This window comes from Mus caroli, unplaced genomic scaffold, assembly GCF_978045245.1.
Source record: "Mus caroli unplaced genomic scaffold, Mus_caroli_1 scaffold_1, whole genome shotgun sequence".
Taxonomy (NCBI): domain Eukaryota; kingdom Metazoa; phylum Chordata; class Mammalia; order Rodentia; family Muridae; genus Mus; species Mus caroli.
In genome coordinates this window covers 19,765,945-19,784,988 of record NW_028227256.1, presented here as the reverse complement: position 1 = coordinate 19,784,988, position 19,044 = coordinate 19,765,945, and the positions used below count along the sequence as shown (strand labels likewise).

The window sequence follows — 19,044 nt, the reverse complement described above, 5'->3', positions numbered from 1 at the left end:
TAAAATAAGAAATTGGGTAAAATAATAGATTGGATACAAATAGGCTCACCGTTTAAGAGACCTTGCTGCTCTTTTATTGGACCAGAGTTCACTTTCCAGCACACAGCTTCACACACACAAGCATGAAAATGAAATAAATCTTTTTAAACAGAGGTTAATTGAAAATCATCCTGAGATCCTCAGAACACTGCCAGGATTTTGCAGGGTCGAGCACAGTAGAATTGTGATGGCTGTTAAGGCAGGGAGCAGAGAGGAGACTTGGCTTCTTGATGTTTTCTTCTCTTAACTGTCTTTGTAAACAGGTTTTACTCTTCAGAATTTAAATATTACATTAATCTCAATAAGGAATCACCTCTCTTATAGGAGCCTTTCTGTCTGATTTTCTGAATATCAATTTCTTGGCCTTTGCAGGGCAAGGCCAGCACCCTTGGGCACTCATTGTGAAAGATGGGCAGCTGATTTCCTTTCTGATGGTTGAAAATCAACTTCACCTGCCTTTGTGCCTTTCTTAAAATAAAAATCCCCCTGATGTGGCTTTTGAGAGTTCCCAGAATGCACACTGATGGTTTGTGGTTAGTACATCTGGCTCTTCCTAGCTCAGCATTCTCATTCTCCTCCTGGTGGAGAATTTCCTCGGCTACATTTCTTATGGGTAAAAGTCACATTCATTTGTTCACAGTGGAATCGACATCATTATGCAAATCTTAATATAAAATGAATTTTATGACAGTATCTTTGAAGCTTTTCCTCTCAGAATTTGTGAATGGAAATGAGATCATTTCTGAAGCTCTTTTGTAAAGTGTATTTGAAGTGAGTTTTATCAATTGTACTCTTCCTTAAAATGACTGAACTTTTATCTTTTTCCATGTAGTTTCATATAGATCTTTATGTCAGATAAGCTGCATTACATATTACATTTTACAGCATTCCCACTGAATTAAGGTCACTCTGAATTCCTACTTCAGCTAATAACCGTTTGCTATCAGCACTGCTATGATGTTTGAAGACCTTTTAACAGTGCACCTGTATCTTATACTATGGGTACTGAAAGAACTTTGAAGTCATTGCATACCTTTTTAAAAAACTCTTAGTATCAAAGGGCTTACGGGGCAGGACAGTGACTTGATCCCGATCTCGGTCTTCATAAAGTATCAACCTTGTCATTTATCATCTTTTTTTTTCTTTTCGTTCTTGTTTTTTTTATTAATCATTCCATTTGTTTATATCTCAAATGATATCCCCCTTCCCTTCCAGTTACCCCTCCAGAAGCCCCCTATCCCTCAACCTCCCCCTTCTCCCTCCCCTTTGCCTCTGTGAGGGTGCTCCCCTTCCCACCCACCCCTCCAGCATCCTCCTATACTAGGGCATAAAGGACCAAGGGCCTCTCCTCCCATTGATGTCAGACAAGGCCATCCTCTGCTACATATGCAGCTGGAGCCATGGATCCCTACATGTACACACACTCCTTGGTTGGTGGTCTAGTCCCTGGGAGCACTGGGCAGTTTGGCCAGCAGATATTGTTCTTCCTATGGGGTTGCAATCCACCTCAGCTCCTCCAATCCTTCCACTAGCTCCCCCATCAGGGTCCCTGAGCTCAGCTGATGGTTGGTTCCAAGTAACCACATCTGCATTGGTCAGCTGCTGGCTGAACCTCCCAAGGAACAGCCACACCAGGTTCCTGTCAGCAAGTGCTCTTGGCAATGGCAACAGTGTCAGGTTTGGTGTCTGCAGACCGAATGGATCCCATGATACAGCCCACACACCATATGGAGCTTAGGAGGAAGGAATACCATGGTGTGGATGTTTCAGTCCTTCATTGACGGAAGAACAGAATTTATCATCATTTTAAACATTTTAATTCATTTATTCATTTATACAAGGGGCAGCACTTGAGGGCAATAATTCTTGTCTGCTACTGGGGTCCTTCAGGTCAGGCTTGGTCGTGAGTGCCTTTACCCCCTAGATCATCCTACCAGGCCTAGAAATGGAATTTTATTTCTCAGATATTTTGTTCTCCCCCCCCCCCCGAGACAGGGTTTCTCTGTGTAGCCCTGGCTGTCCTGGAACTCACTCTGTAGACCAGGCTGGCCTAGTTCTTTTTCTAAGTTTCCTTTTTAGGACCTCTCTATACCCTTGCATAGGAAGATGAGACAGGTACAATTTTGTATGTGATTGGTGTTAAATATGAAGTTCAGCTTCTGTGTAGAAAAACCAAAAGACAAGAAATTAATTTTTTTCTTCACTAATCCACATTTTAAAAAAAAGCTGGGCATGGCAATTTGTGCCTATAATCCCTGTGCTGGGGCCAGTAAGATAGGAAGATCCTGGAGATTGATGCCTGAGTGTAACTGAATATCAGTGAGAGACTGCCTCCAAAACTAGAGAGAAGACTGATTGTGGCAGATTCATGATACTAATCACTTGACTATATACCCCATTCCACCACACACTTACAGAGAGGGGAGAGATGGAGAAAGAAAAAAAGAGGGAAATTTCCATTCATGAAATCATCTCCTGAGAAATATACCTTTTTCTTAAGAAAGAGAACCATATAAAACAAAGAGTGGAGTTAATTGGAATCACAGTGCTATTCACTACAAATTATATTTTGAAATTGTTTTGCAGAAATGTGGTATAATTTCAAAAAATATGTTATCTATCATGTGTTCTGAATCATGTTTTTTACCATGCTAAATTAGTTACCTAATTCTGAAGACTATAGCTTTTAATTTTTATCAAATATGCAGTAGTTGACTGATGTATATCAGCAAAATTTTAGGCTCTTGGTATGTATTAATGAACCAAATAGACTAAGATCTCTCTACTCTTGAGAAACTCTTCTCTTAAACAGTAGGAAACATGAGGTATGCACGAATTCTGTAGAGTCAGGCAATACAGAGGATGCTTGGGAATGTTACAAGATGTTCCCTTTACAATATTGTAGAGGTGAGAAGACCTAGTGGGGTGAGAAACCTCAAAGACCAAAATTTGAATGAAGTCATGAGAGAGAAAGAAGTTTAGTTATACAAGTTTGAGAGAGGATACTCCAGACAGAAGGAAAGAGTGCTGCACAGATGCTAAACTGAGCATTGGAGTCATAGCCCCATGGGAAACAGCAGGGGAGGGTGAGCTCCCACAGTTAGGAGATGCTGGAGGAAGACATTTGAAAGACTGTATTTTGTCATGAAAGGTCTGGGAAGCCACTGTGGAACTGTGGGTAGTGGTGTCTTATTTGATTTATTTTTCATAAGATTCACTTGGCTGCTGTGCTCAGAATGAACTCAAAGACCAGAGCAAGAATAAAGACTGAGCAATCCACCAGAAACCCATGGTGAGAGTCAATGACGTGGCATGGCTCCACCTGGCAAGGTGCTTGCTTCCAAGCCTGATGACCTAAGTTAGATGTTCAGGACCCACCCATGTGGTAGGAGGAGAGAACCAACTCCAGTAAGTTTTCCTGTAACCTCCAGATGAACACCATGGGCTCAGAATAAAACTAGAACAATGTAGGTAGAGGGGGGATGAGACACAGTCACAAAAAGAGATTGTAGCAATGTTTTGAAAATGTAGCCAGTATGATAGATTAGATACAGGGTGTGGGAAAAAGAAGTGCCAAGCCCAGAGTTTGGACCTGACAGCTAGGGATAGATTCCTGAGATAGAGGTACCCACCAGGGAATCAGGTTGGAGAAACGAAGGTTCATTTAGGAGATGTTACTGTTTAGTAGTCTGTAAGGTAGTCAGTGCTAGACAGGCAGTTACATGTATGACTGGGAATAAGAAGGAGTGCTGGCCTGGTGATAGGAAATGTGCATATATTTTATGCCACTAAGTAGTGGCAAATGATCTGATTTGAGAACAACTTGAAGTATTTTGAGAATGAGAAGGAAAGCAGTCCAGTAAAAATGCCTTTCACGGGCGTGGTGGCGCACGCCTTTAATCCCAGCACACGGGAGGCAGAGGCAGGTGGGTTTCTGAGTTCGAGGCCAGCCTGGTCTACAGAGTGAGTTCCAGGATCAGCCAGGACTACACAGAGAAACCCTGTCTCAAAAAACCAAAAAAAAAAAAAAAAAAAAAAAAAAATGCCTCTCACATTGCTTTTAGCTGGCCAGGAAATCAAAAGACTGTGTGTTTGAAATATTTCATTTTTCTCATCTGTAGGTTATTTTAACCATTCTTACACCTTTAAGGTGAATATGGGTATCACCTGGGAAGCTGGTATAGGCATAATCGTTTCTCCTGTGCTGTTTAACGGCAGTTGTCTCCACTAATAATAAGAAATCCATGAAGTAAAAACAAACATGTCGGCAGCTAGAGTCGACTAGCATCAGCTTAGAGCGTGGTGACTAGTTGCCCCACTTTAGCTGTGAAGCGTCACACAACGCAAAGTTTAAATTTAGATAAAGTTTGATATGACGGTATTTTTGTGTAGAAGCCCTGGTAGAGGGAATTGATCACTAACATCCAAATGGAAAGTCTCAAAGGAGGGCAGGGGGACAGGGAGGACAGGAGAAAAAAGGAGGAGGAAAGTGGGGAGAGGGAGAGACAGAGATTACGTAAATTATGTTTCTTGAAGGTATTCAGAATTTTTAATTCACAAAAGCCAGTATCTGGAAGCACATTCACTTCCTGTTTGGAGAGAGGAGAGCCCTTCTGTAGTCTTATCCTCAGGCTTGTGGCTATGTGAATTTCTCTCCCCTGTGTGTGTACATGGACGGGTAGAAGTGGTTGAGTGGGCAGTTGGCAGACCTTCATTGAGTTGATTGCAACTGTTCTAAAATGCAGCAGATCCAAGGGCGGGGTCAGAAGGAGCATTCCCCAGAGGTAGCTTCAGAATGCCTCATTTGCATAAGTCTTCAGTGATGCTTGAGAGAATGCTTACACTCTTACAAGACTGTAAGTGTCCAGATCTGATTTTTCATCCAGTAATTGAAGACATCACAAAGGATTAGAGGTCAAAGGCCTTGAGCTCTTGCTCAGACTGTAAAGATCCCTGGAAGTAGGACATCATGCAGGATTTGTGCTCTCTGAAGACAGTGGACATGAATCCTGGAGAGACCTTTAACACACTGAAATACCATTGTGTTTCTTAAAGGATGAAGGGATCTTATCATTATATTGTATCTAATGGGTAAGAAATAATGTAAATTCCTTGAGCTAAACAAATTCTATACATTAGAACTGTCAAAAATATTAAGATTGTAACTCTCCAAACTGAGATACACTTCAATTATAGTTGTAAAAGAGTGTTAATTTGTATAGGCTAACAAAGACTCCTGAGAAAATTATGTATTCAGTGTGACTTCTTCAGAGTATAACGTATATTTTCTTTCTTTATGGGTAGGTAGCCCACCAGAGATGATCACTCAAACACAGCTCATTGAAAGTCTTCATTGTAGCCAACTAGGACTACATCCAAGTGTTCCTAGAACTAGGTATAGCCTGTGGTATCTAGAGCACAGGGTTTTTGAAGGGAAAACCCACATCTGGCATCTCATTGGCAGCTGCAGGGAACTTTGCAGAAGCAAGTAGTTTAACAGAAGCAAAGGTAAGGGGTTAGCTGAAGGGAGTTTCTACATAAACAGGCAGTTTAACAGACACTAGATAAGTTAGCTAGACTATCCTGACCTTGAGTTCCTAGGATAGAGTTTGGTAATTTTCCATGGGATTAACAATCAAGGAGGTCAAATTCTAGTTCAACCTAAAATGGCCTCCGTGAGAATGCATGAGGGAGGAGCCTCTGCACTTTATTGCCTTGTCACTAGAGGGTTTTTTTTTTAATCTGAAAGAATTCATATTAGAAAATGTAGGAATATATATATATTATCATGACTGAGAATCCCTTTAAGCTGGATGAATAATTAGCAATCTAAAGCTAATTGGTTTTTCCCCCAAAGCTCAGATTTGGTAGCTAGCTATATCCATTGAAGGGACATAAGTCCTCTGGATAAAGATCAGTATGGGAAATGTGATGTTGTCTTTTTTTTTTTTTTAGAATTATGTCTAAATCAAGCTTGCTTAGTTATACAGGAGTCTAATCCCTGCCACTCAGGAAGTTGAGACATTAGGGTAACAAACAGGTTTGAGGCCTGGTTTGCAGAGTGAGTTCAAGACTAGCTTGGCCAAGTTACTGAAAAGCCGGGCTGGAGAAACAGCAATAGTGGGATGCTTGCCTAGATTCAATCTACAATATCAAACAGAAACAAGGAAATAATTTAAAATGTCTATATCTATATATTAATTCCAATTATACTGAATTTGAAGGGCAGTGTGCTTATTTCTTATGATTTAAGATTCAAAGTTCAGAGATTCAGGTCAAGGTTTTGTTTTGTTTCTTTGTTTTATTGGGTTTTTTTTTTTTTTTTTTTTTTTTTTGCTGTTGCTGTTTGTAAGTTTGTGTAGCAAGCGCAAATGACAGAAATATAGAAATATGGCAACTGGTGTGGTTTTAAACCCAAACCACAGGAGAGAGATAACAACTTTCTTCCAAAGACATGGCTTTGTAGTTATCAAAAAGAAAAAGAAAAGAAAGAAAAAAGGCCTGTCTACAATTCTTAGAAAATAATCATGTCAAAGATTAGTAAAATCTGTATGTGATAGAATTATTTCCAAGCTTTGTACAAATACTTGATCCTTAGGAGAGAAGAAGCAGAATTTTGATTCTCAAATTCTTGAAAAATTTTCCAACTCAGTGGTATTTTCAGAAGCCAGCCCATGTAGATCAAACAGGCTGTGTATGCTATTTTGGGCTGAGTGAGAATTGTCAACGATTTTTTTTCCCCCAGTGCTCTGAAATTTAAGTTACTGGGCATTACACCTTGTGAAAGTGAGACTGAAGTTCCAAGCCTGAGAAATGCTCACGGGTGGCTTCGAACAGCTGCTTCCTGCAAGTCGTCTTAGTATTGAAACATGAGTAGCTTCTTCATGAAGCTGAGACAGGAGCATGAGGTTTCTGTGTGCACCCCTGCACATCTATGGGCAGCAGCAACACAAGATTAGCCTGATCCCGGGAGGGAGGAAGGCATGGGGAGTTGGCAGAGGCTCTCATAGTGACTTCCGATTGTGCTTGCCGGTGGAATGAGCAGTGTGTGTCTGTGTATGCACAGTTCTGTGCCTGTGTCTGTGTCTACATGTATGATTTCTTTCAGAAGTGGAGAATTTTGCCATGCAGCTTTCCCTCTGATGAAACAGGTTTCTTACCACTGCCTCACTGGAGATCTGGAATCACATGATTGGCCTGATTTTGAGCAATGCAGCCAAATCTCCAAGAAAGTTCTTTAGAGCCAGGCTCAAGCTTACAGTCCCTAGAGCCTCGGGGCATTTACATCTAGCAAAGTCTATAATGTCCAGCTTTTGTAGTAAAACCAAGCCTCTCTGTTTAGAGCTGTTTTTGCTTTAAAGCTTTGGGATGATTATGAGTCATTCAAATAGAGTCAAATGGAGGTGTTTTCTAATTCTTGCCAGTGGATACCGATAGCATTTGAAATGTAAATAAAATAATATTTAATTTAAAACAAAAACAAAATAAAAAAAAAGACAAGTAAAAATAGCAACTCCTATTGCCCTTTGGAGCTCTGATGCCTTGTCTAACTTCTGCACTTACTTTATCATGAAGGGCTTAAAATAAAGAGGTTTTCAAGAATTATTACACATGTACACATACACACTTCCCATGTGAACCTGTCCTCCATCCCTTTCTCCTCCTCAGCTTGAAGAGAATTTGTAATATGGGGGAATATCTAGAGGCCTCTCAGATCTCTTTCAGCATAAGCAGGGCGACCTATGTGGTAGTTAATGATGAGCAGTATGAGTCCATATCTTTTAGTGAGCCAGCCAAAGCCACAGAAAGTTCTGCTTGATGCTTAACCTATCAACACAGCAGCTGTCCCTATTTTTAAGCTCTCAGATGTCTTCATGTGGCGAGGCCAAGGCTTTCAATAGCTTGTCTGCTATGGGAAAAGCTGCTGACAATCATTTTACTGATGTTAAAAGGAAAATCAAATATTGAGGCCAGCATAAAATATATGTGGGTATAATTGAGCCTGTGGAAACCCAAGTCAAAGAATTCCAACATCTAGGGCCTTTTCAGGACAAAGGTTAATGGGCTGGACGAGACTTGCCTTTAGATTGTGTTTTCAGTACGGTGTTTAATTTCCAGATATGCTCTACCCTTTTATAATTAATAGTGCGTTGTGCTGTCTATCATGCGCCCCAGGTGTGTTGTCAGGGACATGGCGAAGCCTGCTGCCTGCAAAACACCAAGAAATGCTGAAAGCCAGCCCCATCAACCACCACTGTAAGTACAGCATTGGTTTTATTGACTGAAAATGTCACCTCTTACCCAGATCATTGGTTACAGATTTATTAATCACATTGCATGTGGGAGTAGATACACAAGTGTTTCTCGCGTATGTATAGTGAAAAAGCTACTACTAGTCAGTCAGATAAAATTATCTGTGAACAGGAACTCTGGAGTAAGTGCCTTTGTCAAGTGATGCTTCTCCTATCAAATTGAAGGAAGCTGACCAGAGGAGAGGGAAATGGTTTTACAGTATCAGCGTCTCAGTTCTGTTTTGAGTTATTGTTATTTTTATTGGTTTGGGCATGCGTGAGACCTGGATCCTTAGACTTTCAGAAATGAGGAATCAATGATCAATATACATGCATATGGGGTACCAAGCAGAGGCTAGAGAAAATGAACAGGTAGTCTATCTCCTAACCCTTATACTATAATGTTTAAAGGCAATGAACAATCTTAAGAAATTGGATTGTCTGCCTAGTTTCATATTTATTTTTGCATTCTTAGGTGTTGGTAAAAGGATAATTAAATACAACCGACCAAAGGGTAACAGCAAGGGTGGGAGAAGACAGAGGAGATATAAACTTTCAGTTTCCCATATGGCATTTGAGGAGATTAAATAGTGTTAGCATCCTGCACTCTACAGATGATGCAGTCAATCTTCAGAATATAAACGTTCTCCTAGTAAGAAAAGATGAAGTTTTCCTTAAAATGCATAATCAGCAGCAACTTCCTCAGCAGAAGCCTTACTGTGAACCACTCACAACTGGGAAATGTCTCTTTCCAAAGTTTACAGGAAAAACGTTTGACGAAATGTGTCTTTAGATGAATTTTCTTAACATCTCTTCAGCTATCTGAGAAATGTTTTTATGCAAAGCCAAAATTAAGTGATGAAGCAGTAAAGAAAAAGCTCTGAAGAGAAAATTAAATTTTTCTGACTAGCCCGTTTCTATGGCAAGTTTTTATTAGCAATGATCAAAATTAAACAAAAATTAATGTTTTAGGGTAATATAAATCTTTTATGGTCATTACATAAGATATCACACTCTACAGAATTTTAAAGCTCTTTACATCTTACCTAATCAAAATCCACAATTAAAATTGGATTTTGTGTCTTTGATACTATCTCTCCTTGCTGCTTTCTCCTAAGGTTTGGCCCTTGAAATTCTTATGGTTGGGATGTTATATGCAAGAACAAAGAGTTGTAAATATTTTAAGCCTTCGTATATAATATTTTACAACAAAATTTAGGATACTTAGTGGATGTGTAAAAGATTTGATCTTAATAGCAGAGTGGAATAACAATTTCTTCAAAATCAGTATTTTGTTAGCAGCAAATTTGATTTTTCATAGTAAAAATGATTCATAATTACTTTGATCAATGTAAAAATTCATAAGAACCCTAGATGTTTATAGCCCATACTTCCTTTATGCATTGCTACTTATGTATATTATATAGTATTTTATTTCATATCTCGATATGGGAATCTCACTGTTTTTCAGGCTTGTCTAAAAATTCAAGGCTTAAGGTATCCTCCTGTCTCAGCTTCCCCAGTATAGGGAGAGGCATGTGTCACCATGCATGGGCCTTTAAAAAAATAAATCCTGTTATTGTATGCAACACTTGCTTATGACAGAATTATTCTTGATAATTCCCAGAAAACTTCTGATTTACTCTAAGTATCTCATATCTTAAAATTAACATTGATTTACAACATCCCCCCCAATACCACTGAAATAGCTTTATTTTACTTTATGTCTGTAACTTCCAGTGTACATGTTCCTATTTGTACATGTATATGCAGATATGTATAGATATTTGAAAGCATAAATGTGAAGGTCAGAGTTTGATGTCAGATGTCTTTCACTAGTGCTCTCTGCCTTATCTTTCTGTCTCTTTGTGGGTGTGTGTGTGTATGTGTGTGTGTCTAAATGCAAGTTTATGTGTGCACATGTATGTGAGTGTGTGCATATATATATGTGTGTGTGTGTGTGCACTTGCAGATGCCAGGGGAGATATTGGTGTTTCCTGTTCTATTTCAGCTCTATTCGCTTGACACTAGGTGTCTCACAAAACAAGGTGGCAGGTTGGCAAGTCAGTAAACCCAATCATCTTCCTGTGTTTCTGCTTTGGAGCTGGTGGCACATGGTAGCCATGCCATGCATTCTTATGTAGGTGCGAGGGGTCTGAACTCAGGTTTTCATGCTTGTGTGACAGGCATACCTGCCTACTGTGACATTTTCTGAGGCCATCTCCACCTTCTGTTTTGTTTGTTTACTTGCTTTTTTGTTTGTTTGTTTATTTGAGTTAAGGTCTCTCCCTGAACTGCATTACCTAGACTCTCTGGAAAAGGAGCTCTGAGGATCCTGCCTTTGCCTTCCATCACTTGTGTGACAGAAACACACAGCTGAATCTGTTTTATGCAGATGCTAGAGATCAGGACTCAGATCCTTGTATCATGAAGCAAGCTCTTGACACACTGAGAAGTTTATGGAGTAACTTATTTTATTCATTTTAGTGCTGGGTGGTCTCCCTGCTGTGCACATATAAAGCAATCACTGCCCTACAGAGCTCCTTCTCAGCAGTGCACAATTCCATTTTAACTGGGTTCATTGGTTGCAAATTCCACTTTCATTTATTAGTTACAAAGTGGCAAATATTGTTAACTCCAATTAAGGCTTTAGACTTTCTTTCCCTTCCCTACCCTTCTCCCCGCTCAATTACTGAGACGAGGATAGTATAGCCCTGTCTGTCCTGAAATTCACTCTGCCAACCAGTATGGGTTATGTAGACAGAAATGCCTTTGTCTCTGACTCCCTAGTGCTAAGATTCAAGGTGTAGTCTACACTAGGCTAAAACATGATTCGTTATTTTCATTTATCATCCATTTTTATATTAATTAAATTTAGGTATACTTCTATTGCTGGAAATGAGTCATAACTTAAGTTGAACCTAATACCATGTTACCAGTGGTGTCTCTGGCTTTATTGGACATGAAGCAACAATTTAGGCTCTTGGAATACTTCTTTAAAAAATTTTTATTAGATATTTTTTATTTACATTTCAAATGCTATCCCGAAAGTTCCGTATAACTTCCCCCCTGCCCTGCTCCCCTACCCACCCACTCCCACTTCTTGGCCCTGGCATTCCCCTGTACTGGGGCATATAAAGTTTGCAATACCAAGGGGCCTCTCTTCCCACTGATGGCCGACTAGGCCATCTTCTGCTACATATGCGACTAGAGACACGAGCTCTGGGGGTACTGGTTAGTTCATATTGCTGTTCCACCTATAGGGTTGCAGACCCCTTCAGCTCCTTGGGTACTCTCTCTAGCTCCTCCATTGGGGTCCCTATGATCCATCCTATAGATGACTGTGAGCATCTACTTCTGCATTTGCCAGGCACTGGCATAGCCTCACAAGAGGCAGCTATATCACGGTCCTTTCAGCAAAATCTTGCTGGCATATGCAATAGTGTCTGGGTTTGGTCGCTGATTATGGGATGGATTCCTGGGTGGGGTAGTCTCTGGATGGTCCATCCTTTCGTCTTAGCTCCAAACTTTGTCTCTGTAACTCCTTCCATGGGTGTTTTGTTCCCTATTCTAAGGAAGAATGACGTATCCTCACTTTGGTCTTGATTCTTCTTGATTTTCTTGTGTTTTGCAAATTGTATCTTGGGTATTCTAAGTTTCTGGGCTAATATCCACTTATCAGTAAGTGCATATCAAGTGACTTCTTTTGTGATTGGGTTACCTCACTAAGGATGATATCTTCCAGATACATCCATTTGCCCAAGAATCTCATAAATTCATTGTTTTTAATAGCTGAGTAGTACTCCATTGTGTAAATGTACCACATTTTCGGTATCCATTCTTCTGTTGAGGGGCATCTGGGTCCTTTCCAGCTTCTGGCTATTATAAATAAGGCTGCTATGAACATAGTGGAGCATGTGTCCTTATTACCAGTTGGAACATCTTCTTTTTAACCATCTATTTCCTCACACCGTAATTCTCTGATTAAGAAAGTAGGCTTCGCTCTAGGTAAACGGAAGAATTTAAAGACCAGATTTCTTATTTCTTTTTACTTTTTATAGAGGATAATATTTGTGAATTAAACTCTCCATATGTGGAAAGGACAAAAGGAAGTTAGGAGGGAATTTTCAAGGACAGATTTTAGACATAAATGAGTTGAAAAAAAACTTTAAATTATTTCTGTTAGTAGGTCAGAAAAAAAAATTGACAAATATCAGTGACCAAAACTTGTTCTTAAAGTTTGAATGCAATAGAATAGAAATTGATGAGAGTCCATTCCAGATTAGGATTTTAAGGCAGAGTTATTATTCAAGGTAAATGAGTTGAGGTGTACATTTTAATATCCATCACATTTAGTTATGAGACTTTCAGTGATGGAGTTTAATTAGATTAACATAGTCAAATGCATGTATGTATGAAATTACTCTTCTTTGTTGGAAGGGGGAAAATGGAATTTGAATATAACCAATGACAGTCCACAGTCTTTGTAATAGTTCCTGGGGAGATGTGGAGACCTTAGAGGAGAAATGCAGACTCTGGAAGGAGTCATTAAAGAGCTGGAATTGAGTGTTTGTGGATAGAGCTTTCTGGTTAATTGAATGCATTCAAGAGTACACGCATTTACTTCATGCTTGGGTGATAGATGGACACAATGACCAGGAAACCGAGTTAAGGCTATAACCCATGTCTAGGACAGATGGCCAGAATGGTGGTGAGTATAGACGTTATGTTAGTGACAGTGCAGTATCTGTGTGTTACCCAGTTTTATAAAGTTAACATACAGTTGGGGCTCTCTGATGCTCTTAGGTGAGTATGGCAACAGGGGGCATCACAAAAGTTCTTTGGGTGAAAAAAACAGCAGGAAGAAAGAAAGAGAGAGAGAGAGGGAGAGGGAAAGGGAGGAAAGAAGGGAGGCAGTGAGGGAGGAGGAGAGAGGGAGAGAGCAGAGGAGAGGTGAGGGAAGAGAAGAGAGGAGAGAGAAATTTGGATAAACCAGTGCTTAAAAACATATGACAAAGAAGAATATTTCGAGTTTATTTGAGAAGTCATGGAGTATCTAAAAAGTATGCTCAGAAGCAACGTAGTGCAAAGATTCATGAGGGGAATTCAACATGTTCCATGAAATTAAAAGTTCAGGAAATAACTGCATGAATTGAAAGTGAACCATGAGTTTGGTCATACAGAGGTGATGGATAGCAATGGTGTAGCAGTGGTTTGAAGAAATAAGCAGATCAAAATGCAGTCATTGCTTGAGTCTGAAAAGGAAATGAGAAGCCAGCATCAGAAGATGATGCTGGAGGCTGACTTTTCTGAGACACCATCCTGAGTGCAGAATGTGTTTGGGAGAGTGTGTGTGCTTAGTAGGTAGAAGGGAAGCAGAATTCTGTGCATGCTTTCTGCATCCTCTTACTCACAACCCACAGAGACACATCGACATGGTTCATGGTTTTGAAAGCTTTATAAACTATTCCAAAATTCCTTTACTATATTATCAAAATGTCACTAGATCATATTTTAAGCATACTACATGAGTTATCATTTAATCAAAGCAGCAAAAACATCAAAATATTAGTAGGGTTCAACAAATTAAATCATGTCCACTCTCCCTCAGGATGAAGATGTGTAGGTAAAATTAACATGAAATTTTTGTTTCTTGGGTTTTTCTCAAGTTGGAGAATAGGAGGAAATTATACAATCCAATAAGTCATGATATCTCACAGTACCTGCTACTCTATCATTCTGTCCAAGAGAGGAAATGGTCTGTTTCATTTTGCTTTAGTCTGGCAAGGGAAGGAATTAAAGAGCTTGTAATACTTAATATGAACACTGAGTTTAGGAGTTAGGAGAATTTGCAGTATAGTTTCTAGGACAGAATAACTGCTCTCGCAACATCAAGCTGCATTGGGATAATTTAAAACACGTTCTCATTGCCAGAGCCAGTGACTAAGTGCTACATTTTTCTCTAACTTGGTATTGAGGTCATTCTTAGGAGGAGTGTAAGCTTTAGCCTGGCATGATATACCCTGGTGGTCAAACCTTTTATGGGATGTTTCTTATCGTTGATATATGATATGAAATAAAGTATTCCCCATTTATGTGGTCCTAGAATTTCCAATGGCTATTCTCTGTTTTTTTCTACCACCTCTCTTCAAGAAACCCCCCTGTGTGTAAGGTCAATATGTATCCTCCCCTTGATCTTCCTAGGTGCCATCTGCATTGATGCTTTTGATACAAGCATGTGTGCCACACACATCATTCTTTCTCCAATGCTTCAGATGAGTCAGCCTTGAACTGATGAGAAGGCTGCCACCACCATTTTCTTTTAATAGGCTTACTTCTGCAGATCTCAAGGGCATGGCTTTTTCAGCAATAACAACTTTTGTGCAGACTTAATCATACCACAGAGACTTCTGAGGACCAGCATACATGGTTCCAGAACCAATTTAATCATCTAGATTAAATTGTGGTAGTATACATTTAACCTACTTTTAAAATAGCCAACCCCAAGCACTAAAAATAAACACCAACTAATATTCCCATACTGTGTGTGTGTATGTGTGTGTGTGTATGTGTGTGTGTATGTGTGTGCATTATAGTTGTACATTTATACCTAATACCACAGTTATATTTTTGGTACTTAACCAAACTGTGTCTTTAATAGTGTAGGCAGATATTCTTGTCAGTATGTCACTGTGTATTTAAACTCTGCACATCACACATGACCTTTAGTTTATGTGGCTGGCTGCTCACAGCTAAGCCTTGCTATAGCAGTAGATGGAGTATCTGGTATCATGCAAAAGACCAGATAATCCACTAGCACATCCTTAGTATGTAGATTCCTCATCTTGAATGCAATGACTCCTTCCAAAGTCTAAGAATGATCCTTTCAACACCGAATCTCACCCTTCCCTATTTTTAGAACTTTCCTCCCTCTGTCCCTTCTGAGCTGTGTCATCTTTCCTGCCCCTGAAGTTATTCAAAATTTCTGCTGTCTTTTTCTAAACACTTTTGATTTTTTAAATCACAGCACAGATGTGGTCCACCCCTTCAGTGGAATCATGTTAAATCAGCGTTGATGCAAAGGAGGCATTGAGAGAAAGGGGAGTGGATGTCTTCAGCTGGCAGCAGCGTGTGCAATAGGATAAGCAATTCATTGCATCTTCGGCTATGAGTTGGCCTATTCATTCTCCTCTCAGGAAGTACTGGTCTGCACTGATTGCAGAGTATAATGTACAATTCTAGGTATTGTCTAGATCACTCCAGAGGTTAAAGGGTAGGATGAAATCTGAATCATTAAGGAAATTTCAAGGACCTCAAGATTCTAAGAATTGGTAGATGTTGAAGGAGAAGCTTGGAAAATAGAAGTTAACCTTATGAAGAGCCAGAGGCCATGAACTCTGCAGAAAAGAGGGGATACACAGCGGTCCTCATAGGGCTCTTGCATATATTTAAGAAACAGAAGGAAATCCAAGGAAATGAAGGAGGAGACAGCAGGGGATTAGACAAGCAAATATTTGATCTGAGAGGCCTGCAGGCCTTTGGGGGTGTGGCAAACTTTCTCTGAGAAGTCATTCACAGAAGAAAGAATCATGATGCAGTGTAAGTCACAAGTGGACTAGCAGACATTATGGTAGTCTTGGCAGCACAATCTTGGTGGGTATGGTAAGGTTGATAAACTGATGCAAGAGGAATGTAGTCAGTGAATTGTTCAAGCAATGCAATAGCAACAGAGTATTCCGGTTGTTTTTTCTGCTGTTGGAAACACCGTGCCCAAAAGCTTCTTGGGGAGACAAAGGTTTCTTGTTTGTTTGTTTGTTTGTTTTTTGTTTTTGTTTTTTGACTTATGTCTTAATCATCCATTATTACTATGGGAAGTCAGGGCAGGAGCTCAAGCGCCAGAACCTAGAGGCAGAAACTGTGGAGGAAGGCTACTCACTGGCTTGTCCACTGGCTCACGTCCATCTACTATTCTCATACAGACAATGGCTACCTTCCCAGGGAGGGCACCACCCAGAGTCCCACGTAAATAACCAACCAAGACAATTCTTTGATGATGTGGTCACAAGCCATTGTGATAGAATAAACCTTCAATTGGACATGACTCTTACCCTATGACTCTATCTTATGTCAAATTGATAATAGAGACTGACCAGGACCAGTGGGGCAAAAATTTTAGAGCACATGTGACCTCTAGCATACCTGTTCTTCTGAGTCAAAATTATACTGATGTATATCCTCATATAACTGTAAACAAGCACGCAAATGGAAAACACATGTGAAGCTAAATATTCTAGAGATCTTATTTATATTACTTTAGTAATATAGTGTAAAACTTCAGTCTTGAAGATTAAAAAAACCTATGGATAGAGAAATTGAATAAAAAGGAAAGTATTAGATTTTTCAATATTTAGCAAATTCATTTCCCCCACTATGATGATCTATTGAGACAGAAGATTTAATAATTCTGTCATTGAACACAGGCAAGAAAATAAATATTTAATAACGTATTCCAGATAGAGTATTTCTACTTAAAGCAGATGTACTTCTTACTAAGTAAAATCCAGTTAAGAAGGAATAGAACATGTCTGTCATAAGCAAAGAATCTTTTAGGCATATATTCTATCACAAATGGATGTAATGTCAGGTATATGCTTTCCATGTATTATTTTTAGTCAGATGATTTTGTCAAAATTGTAATGCATGTTTTTCACACACAGTGTTGGATAAATCAGGACCATAGTTCCTGTACCATGTGCAGTGGTATCCATATAAATTTTCTATTGATATTAGAAGTAACAAGAGATCCAAGTAGACAATTATGGGTTTGTTTTTTTCATCATTTATAATGAAATCAGAACAGCCAGTATCTTGAAAACAGAGAATCCGAGGAACACTGACATTTCCAATTCATGGTTATAATTAGAGAGTGACAGAACTTTAAAAAAAAAAAAGAAGTGAAAAGTGTGGCTTTCATAGTCTTCCTTTTCTTTTTGTGGTTTGCTGGCTAATGCACATCATTCTATGCCAATTTACCAGAGCCCCTTTCTTCTGCTGTAATTTCATTTATAATAATGCTGTGTTTCTTTCTTTCAGCATGATCTGTGGAAGCTAACTCATTCAATTTCTTGGGTATTAATCTTCAGTTCTATAAAAAGTGTTATGTGCTGCCATGAGCTGGCTAGTCCTTGCTTACTTTCACTGCTTTAGCATAGTTGATAGTACTGCCCCCACCTCTTTTTTTTAATTTTATGTTTATCTTTTATTTTTTTTTAAATTATTCTTTTCTTATATAACAATTTCCTGATATTATTTCTTCTCCTTCTTTCCCTCCTAGTCCTTCATCCTCTCCCAGCCTCCACTCCTATCCACTCCTCCTCCATTTTCCTTGCTGTAAGACCAGGTACCTCCCCTCATATTAAGATAAATGAGGCAACCCAGTAGGAGGAAACAGGTCCCAAAAGCAAGCAAAATAAGGAACCTAGCAACATCTTCATCAGAGAGGCTTCAGCAAGCAACTGATGGAAACAGATGTAGAGACCCACATCCAGATATTAGGTGGAGTTGTTTGGACCAGGAAGAGGAGAAAGGATTGTAGGAGTCAGAGGGGTCCAGGATATACAAGAAAACCTTCATAATCAACCAACCTGGCCTCATATAGGCTCAGAGAAACTGAATTGACAACTAGGGAGTCTGCATGGGTTTGACCTACGCTCTCTGCATATATGCTATGGTTCTGCAGCTTTGTCTTCTTGTAAAATTTCTAACTGTGGGAGCAGGGGTTGTCTCTGAACTTGGGCCCCTCTTAATGATTCTGTGTCAATCTTGTGTTGGTGACTCTTATGATACAGGGCTTGTTATTGCATGCTTGAGCTTGTTTCCTTCTTTCTCATGGTTCGTCCTCTCCGTCAGCCTCTCTTTCTGTCTGTCTGTGTGTCTGACTGTCTGTCTGTCTCTGTTTCTTACTCTCTTTCTATGTGGATAGAGAATGTTTGAGCCCAAATGCCTCTGTTCTTTTGTCCAGAGTGTCTTCTCTTCCTCCTGAACTTTTTTTTCTTCTTGGTTCTATCAGTGAGCACATACATACACAGGGCATGAGTAAATCTGATGTCCAGGGTTTGTCTCAAGCCACCATTCAGAGATTCTCTACCTCTCTCATTCTCCTCATACAGCTTTAGACAACATGATCATTTACTCTGGGGGTGGGGAGTTTTTAAAGACAATGTCTTGAAGACACTGACTGTACAAGCTCACACAGACTTTGGGTTAATTTCATAAAGTGTTATATCAAGCCTATTTGTTATATATACAGTGGTTCAAATTTGGTGATGTATGCCCCTATCCTCCACATGGAAGGAAGAACACTCTCATCAGTTATTGTCACTAGGGTTCCCGAAGTTGGAAGTAGACCCAAAACTAATATAGGTGGTTCTAGATCATGAGTACAAGATGAATTCAAACTATGAGAGTGATTATTATGTATATATATATATATATATATATATATATATATTTTACTTATAATATATATATATTTTACTTATTATGTATATATATATGATATATATATACATGATACATATATATATATATATGATATATATATGATGTAGTTTGAACATATTAGAAAAGTTCACATATTAGAAAGTTAATTCCAAGTTCATGTTAATTTTCAGGTGGGGTCTTTTGGAGGTAATCCAAAACTCCTAGAGCTAAA

At 39.2% G+C, this 19,044-nt stretch overlaps 1 protein-coding gene across 29 annotated transcripts in view; it reads left to right on the top strand.

Moving 5' to 3' along the window:
• The window catches only part of Rims1 (regulating synaptic membrane exocytosis 1), a 542,679-nt gene that overhangs the window by 72,767 nt on the left and 450,868 nt on the right, over positions 1-19,044 (top strand). For 26 of the 29 annotated variants that reach the window (XM_085836010.1, XM_085836009.1, XM_085836007.1 and 23 more), the window contains exon 2: positions 8,215-8,295. The exons of 2 other annotated variants lie outside the window; for them this stretch is intronic. In XM_085836010.1, coding sequence (XP_085692136.1) covers positions 8,215-8,295 — 81 coding nt within the window. Of the gene's footprint in view, positions 1-3,269; positions 3,448-8,214; positions 8,296-19,044 lie in introns of those variants that run through there. One more of the 29 variants, XM_085835968.1, reaches the window with a different exon arrangement.